The 6,737-nt window shown below is 40.7% G+C and overlaps 1 protein-coding gene across 4 annotated transcripts; it reads right to left on the bottom strand.

The window, feature by feature from the left end:
- Positions 1 to 3,217: 3,217 nt before the first annotated feature.
- Positions 3,218 to 6,501, bottom strand: LOC147423846 (very-long-chain (3R)-3-hydroxyacyl-CoA dehydratase PASTICCINO 2A-like). Of its 4 annotated transcripts, none has more exons than XM_086501858.1 (11): positions 6,277 to 6,501; positions 6,085 to 6,148; positions 5,858 to 5,947; positions 5,033 to 5,144; positions 4,917 to 4,935; positions 4,692 to 4,780; positions 4,546 to 4,599; positions 4,067 to 4,137; positions 3,910 to 3,991; positions 3,739 to 3,835; positions 3,218 to 3,637 (listed from the first exon to the last, which is right to left on the bottom strand). In XM_086501858.1, the coding sequence occupies exons 1-11, from the start codon at positions 6,395 to 6,397 to the stop codon at positions 3,564 to 3,566; spliced, it is 873 nt and encodes a 290-aa protein (XP_086357984.1). In that variant the 5' UTR covers positions 6,398 to 6,501; the 3' UTR covers positions 3,218 to 3,563. The 4 variants fall into 4 exon arrangements, with proteins under 4 accessions (XP_086357984.1, XP_086357982.1, XP_086357981.1 ...); XM_086501856.1 differs by having other exon boundaries at positions 6,044 to 6,138; positions 6,277 to 6,420; XM_086501855.1 differs by having other exon boundaries at positions 6,044 to 6,148; positions 6,277 to 6,312.
- Between the last annotated feature and the right edge of the window lie 236 nt (positions 6,502 to 6,737).

Here is a 6,737-nt window from a genome sequence, read left to right as displayed (position 1 = left end):
TGCTATGCTCATTAGGAATCTATTCTAATGAAATGCTCACTATGTTTATGCTATTTTCCGCTACACACAAGTTACTATGCCATTAAATGTTATAGCGTGTTTCAATTTTCATGTCTAGGTAAGTGACCACAATTTCCAAACAATCAAAATAGTGAGAATCTACAAACATATCTCCACGCACGTTTGTTAAACGAGCTCTTTGCCTTGCCAGATATGGAAGACAAATTTGCCAAAAATAAAAATCGGTAGTCTTACACAAGATTTCATAGAATTCACAAGTTGTGTCATGTTTGGTAATTGGGAGAAGTCTCTCTCTCTCTCTCTCTCTCTCTCTCTCTCTCTCTCTCTCTCTCTCTCTCTCTCTCTCTCTGTGTGTGTGTGTGTGTGTGTGTGTGTGTGTGTGTGTGTGTGTGTGTGTGTGTGTGTGTGTGTGTGTGTGTGTGTGTGTGTGTGTGTGTGTGTGTGTGTTGTGACACATGCAAGGTGTAAGGATGGTATGTCAACGACATAGGTCTCTTGTGTGCATGCCTCGTTTGCTACAAGTGGCCACATTTCTCATATGTACAATGGGTGGGGGTAGGAGGAGGAGGGAGGGCAACAAAAATAAGAGGAAAAGAGGGAGGAGGGGGAAGGGTAGTAAAGAGAAGAGGCAAGAGAGAAAGAAGTAGGCGAGGGAGCACTGCAGAGGGGATACTAAAAGCGAACTTGGACACCAATGATGGTTTTGCAAAGGAGGAGCAAGAACATAGGAGATCTAGGGGACCAAGCAAGAAAAAGAAATTATTTTTACTTTTTTTTTTTGCCGGGGGTGGGGGGGGGGGGGGGGGGGGGGGGGGGGATCTAACCACCTAGGTTTTGTTTTAGGGAGGAGCGAGTAGTGGGAGTAGGTGTAGTATGATTCACTTTGATATACTTGTTATCAAGAATGATCAAGTTTCTTTAAAATCAATCATTAATCTATTTTTGGAGGTATGGGATGCCAAGATTGTATAGGTTTGAGAGGAATCTTGTCAAGGTCTTACTTGTTTGATGCACTATTGGTTGTATAGGGAGCCTGCATGATATGGTATCCTTTGAAAGGCATATTTACTGATATGTCATTTGCATCAATAACCTTATTGTAACCTCTACCAGACAATACGGTGCACATGACTTAGGCAAGTAAATGTGTAGCCAAGGTCTATATCAAGTTCCATTCTCACTACATTCTTGCATTATGTATAGAGTATGTGGTTTTGAGATAACTTTGAACATTTGTAAGAAAAAATTGTTGCCTACCCAAATTGAAGGATTTCCAAGTCAAATGGTCAAAGATACTCTAAGAGTATGGATGTGGTTTGGGTATCGTACATGGTAGTGCTATGAGAGAAAAGATTCTTTCACGTATGGCAAGATTTTTCTCTTTATTTTTACATAAGTGAAGAATGAGTTGAAGAATATCTACCACTCACGTTTGAGCATAGGGTAACATCCATAAGCATGTGAGATTAGAATTTTGGAGATCCCCTCACATTTGAGTATTGTGTGTAACAATTACCCCATACACATAACTTTTTGTCTTTCTACGAATTTTTTATGGGACTTACTATGCATGCAAAAGTCAGTGACTGCATGGACTTGTTTTTTTCAATGCACCGGAGGCCCCACAGGGGGAGGTGCTTGGATGAGGATGCACTCGAGTGTACATGGGCAAGAGCCCTAGCAAGGTGAGCACAAGATGTCCCTCTAGAGGTGACCCCAACAAGGGGATTTGAACCCACAACAGATAGGTTGTGAGGCCATAGCCTTAACCATTAGACCAACTCTTTGGGACAGTGAATGGATGGACTTAACCAATGGTATCATACTTTAAACCCAAGTATCAACATGACTAGTAAAGAAACTGCTTAAGGATTAAGGGCAATATGTTTTGCTCATATATATCACCTTTAAGGGGGGGTATGCTTTAAAAAGGGTGTAGGCTCTACATGAAATTTCTTATGGCGTAAGGAAAAATATCTCCATAAATTGTATCTTAAAATTATCAATTTTATCGACTGATGTGGTTTTTCATTTGAAGGCATGTGCTCCCTGCATATGACCAAGCTTTGGGCGAGTGAAGATTAACTAAAAGGTTTCTACATGGGGAAATATCAACGATCTGAGGAAGGAATTCACTTTTTTGCTTTTAAAAAACAAAACTCTTCGAAAGGAGAGTAATCTCAAAACACTAGTCCTACTATTAAGACTTCATAGGCTAGGAGACGTGGGTTATATGGCCAAGAGCTTATACAATAGAAACCTTTGGGGATAGGGCCTAGGAGTATCCCTATTCAAGAGGTGGCCATACAATAAGTGGTCTTACTTTTAGGTAGCAAACATGTGTGGTGCATAGCATAAGGGAAATGGAAGTGCAGGAATTAACAGAGGATAGTGGCTTGCACCTTGAAGGATAGGCTACATAAGGATAGGGAGGAAAGAGTGGATCATAGCGGAAATGGAAGGTTGCAAGCATTAACAAAGAGGATAATCGTTTGCACCTCAAAGGATAGCCAACAGAAGGATAGGCAACGACGGTAAGGTGCAAGCCTATGAACTAATATTGATCGACTACTAGGTCATGTGATGAAATTTAGGGTTTATTGTTTAAGGTTTATATTGATCAGTTACTTAGTCATTCGATGAGTTCGGATGAACACACACAAGCAATCAAACTGAACAAAGTAAAAAGATTGGGAGATCCGTGAACTGTTAACTTGTTGGCTTTGGAAATAGGCAAAGGTGCATAGAGAGCATCCACCAAAACTATCAATGCAAACTGCAGTAGCTTTTACTTGATACCCCAAGGGCACTCACCTTCCTTTTAAGGCTGTGGCAAAACCAGGATCAGTACAAAACCTTCATCCACTTCTATACAGCCTGATAAAATTCATTCACATCCTACTTGACTCAGCCTCAAAGTCGACATGAATCTCTTAAAGCAGATAGAAAGAACTAAAAACAATGGAAGAAGCCCTCTACTAATTGAGTTATATTTAAAATTTGGATGGGCACTCCTAATGGTACATGTTACCAAAATGATGAGCAATCCTGATGACAGCAAATGCTTAAAGCCTTGAAAGTTCTTCACCTATAATACTCAGAAAACCGAGCTGAGAGAGAGAACCAACGATGAAAACAATAAACCCCTGTTTATGCCTCGCTGTCCGAGAATAATTTACTATTCCATCAGCCCAAGTTCGACTGTATCAAAAATGCCCATGCCATCTATAAACAAAAAGTACAGACTGAGATTTAAGGAGAAGAAAATACCCCAGGAATTTGACAATTTTGCCAGTAAGTCAACTTAAAAAGCGGATCCACCAAAACCTACCAAAGACTCATGCTCAGGGTGCTGATAGGTTCATATTAGTATTGAGCACAATCTTTGTCAGAAATGTTAAAAAATCAAACTTCAATGTTCTTGCAACTGCCTACAATAGATTCGATCTCTGTGCTCCCATAGCTCTTCTCTCTTGGTAGTGTCCAAGACAATAGCTCCTTTACTGCCAATCACAATAGACCTAAGATAACTGATGTAAACCCTACGCACTCTTCCTAGCTTTCGCCAAAGCTTTGCTTCTCTGGCCAATCATGTAAGTGTACATGTAAGGACTCCCTGTTATCAGCAAAGCATAAAGCTTCCATCAACTCACTCACTTAGACCTTCGATTCTTTAAACATTAGATGAGGAACATAAGGAAGACACTAAGCACTTACCAGGTACATAAGTAGCAAGTGTAGCAAGACTGGCAAAGTAATTGTCGAACGCTATATTCAGCTTGTTGGGCATCCTGACGCAGTACTTTTCCGAAGCCTGAGCAAAATACATAATGCTACTCTTGAGCACCAGGCAAGGTCTGATTAAAGCACATGAATCAAGTAACGTACCTTCACATATGGAAGAGAAGTAATAATGAGTCCAACCTCACTGCTTATGCCAGTTGGGTACAAGACATAAAATGTGCTGTACCTGCAATAACCACATGCATTGAATGAATCCTTTTTCAGCTTCGGACCATCTCAACTTTCATTCATAGTTTAGTACCTTAACCACTGCATCCATAATGGAGAAACTCCAAAAGCTTCCCTCATGCCAAAAAATGAGTAGCGAATCAACTGATACAGCATCAGAATGAGTGAGTAAATATGCCAATGCTCCCCCAGATTGGAATCATAGCCCTTGAAAAGTAGAAGCAGGCATACAAACAAGTAGAAAAGCATTTGCATGAATAGAGCACCACATTACTATAGCCAGCAGAATCCTAATAGGACTAGAGGTAATACAGATCTTCTGCACTCAACTAAGAGCTACAAAACTATACACCTGCTTTACGTTGGCTATGGTCAATGAAACTGGCAAATACTACACCTTCTTCACTTCAATTTAAACCAGTAATACGTTCGACAAAAGCATGTTGAATAATGAAATTGGCAAATAACGTACCTAGCATGTCATACTCCAAACAAAAAAGGTGATATTAACTTCTAATTGTTAAGCATAGCAAGGTCAAATGCTAGGCATACCTCTGTTATAGACCAGCTTAATACCAGTGATGTGACAATAGGACTTGTGTGTGTCTGCATCACGAAAACATAAATTGGATAAAAAGAAGCTTGAGAATTAAGAGTAGATCCTATACAGCATACAAAAAAAAAACAGATGTGTGCACCTCTGGGAAGCTCCATAAGACGGCCCAAGTAACATAGAGTCGAGATCCAATCTGAGGCAAGGTTGCAGACACGGGGGATCTCACTAAACCTGCATCCAGGCTCTGACTAAGTCAAAAGCTCGTACATAAATGTGCCACTTTGGTTTTACAATACCGCTTACAGAGTAAAACTACAAATTCACTTGCAAAAACAGATATTGCACAAAGAGCTTCTTCCCCACTTACCGACAAGGCCATGTATAATCTTCCCATCCATTTCACATGCAGCAATTCACAGGAAAAGGCTGTTAGAAACCTTAAGCCCAGATTTAAAAAAGCGCCACAATCTAGTAGCAGCCAACCTCTAGAACAGCAGCTGTTTGTGCAAACTGCAATGGTTTCTCAACAGCATCATAAACAGACTCATATCCAGAGGTCCTTAGTGTTTGCACAGTCCGATATAGCACTTGAAGCCTGCATTGAAGATACAAATTGCCCAGATGAGATAAATGGGGCAGCCTTGACATCATAAAAGATACCCCTCTCAAAACTATAAAATTTACAGCAAACTAGCCGTTTTTTAACTTAAAACAAATGTCCACAAGACAACATAACCATCAGCTAAGTCCCAACATGCATAATAAAGACTAAATTTTTCAACATCCCCACTTCCGTCATCAATGCACAGTCAACATATGCTTTCCAACACATATCAGCATACATTATTAGAAAAGGCCATGCATCAGTTGAGAGATGATGCATTTCAGTTTCAACGAGCCCTTGTATTTCAAGATGAAACATTAAAGCAAAGCATGCCCTAATTCATATTCAGAGTAATTTTTAAAGAAACCGCTTACAAACGACAAGATCTCAAGGGACTGTTGAGCTTCCATTCAACTATGAAGTTAACAATAGTGCTGAACTCACATCTTTGAAGCAACACACTAATCAAAGAATCACAATTTGCGTACACACATTATGTTCCATACTCAAACTCAAAAGAAGGGAACCTAGTATACACACATTCACCACACAGGCAAACCTTCTTAAAAAGACATGTATAATAACTGCAGGCAAATAAGAATGAATGTAACATCAAACTCAGATTTGACAGATATATAAACTCAGCATCCCCGACGTTAAACACAACCACCACCCTCAAACAGAGAGTCAGTGATACGACTCACCAACCATAGAAGACAACCCAATTGTACACTGCAAAGTAGAAGCGCTTCAAAAGGGACAAGCCTGCCATTTCTCTTCTTCTTTGTTTTAGCCTGCCAAAATGAAGGTCCTCATTCACATGCCAGTTGACAGAAAAAGGTAAATAAATTAGGTTATGATAGTTCAAGACGCAGCTGTTCAAAACTCACACTGGAGGTTAAACGATTTCCAGTATGGACCTAATCTGCACCTTGAGCTAGAAGGATTTGACAACACAAATATGCGGCAGCACAGCAAGCACTCCCTAAGGGTCCCTGTGAAACAAATGCTAAGCCTCTCTCCGAAGCACTCTCTCTCTCTCTCTCTCTCTCTCTCTCTCTCCAATGTAGGTGCAGAACACTTCACATCCATCACTCGCAGACCATTAAACGAAGAAACTTACCGTTGCTACGTAGAGGACAGGGAGGAGAGGGATAAAAGCTCCAAAACAGCTTTTTCGAGGATATGGTCAAGACGCAGAGCTCAGCTTGAACGCGATTGAATACCGCAAGCAGCTTCAGCATTCAAAGACCGAAAAGTAGGATTGTAAATGAAATCTATCACCGTTTACTCCTCCGTATTAAAAGCCAACCTGCCTCTTTCATTTGCCCACGCACAGCTCATTGAATCATGTTTCCACTTCCTCATTAAGCTTAAGGCGCTTCATTAGTGACTACACCTACCTTTTCTCTCTCTCTCTCTCTCTCTCTCTCTCTCTCTCCTTGTGTTGTCGAGTTGGAGACCACATTGGCCCGATGCATCTGAGAGCGCCACATGGTCGGGGGTTGGAATCCCTCCCCCCATTATAAATAGTTTAGACTAGTGGTTCCAAACCGGTCGTTACTGCCCCACCATCGCCTTTGA

The sequence above is a fragment of the Adiantum capillus-veneris genome, chromosome 26 (genome assembly GCF_014529385.1).
Source record: "Adiantum capillus-veneris isolate H3 chromosome 26, ASM1452938v2, whole genome shotgun sequence".
Lineage (NCBI taxonomy): Eukaryota > Viridiplantae > Streptophyta > Polypodiopsida > Polypodiales > Pteridaceae > Adiantum > Adiantum capillus-veneris.
The sequence above is the reverse complement of the archived record's forward strand: the minus strand, read 5'-3'. Positions and strand labels throughout refer to the sequence as shown.

Excerpts from the sequence above, each read along its gene's own strand:
- LOC147423846 (XM_086501858.1), bottom strand. The coding sequence starts at position 6,397 with ATGCTGAAGCTGCTTGCGGTATTCAATCGCGTTCAAGCTGAGCTCTGC. Across the intron at positions 5,145-5,857 it reads TGGGTTGTCTTCTATGGTTG|GCTTCAAGTGCTATATCGGA; the intron begins GTGAGTCGTATC and ends TCTTCAATGCAG. Across the intron at positions 3,992-4,066 it reads TTATGGATGCAGTGGTTAAG|GTACAGCACATTTTATGTCT; the intron begins GTACTAAACTAT and ends TGGTTATTGCAG.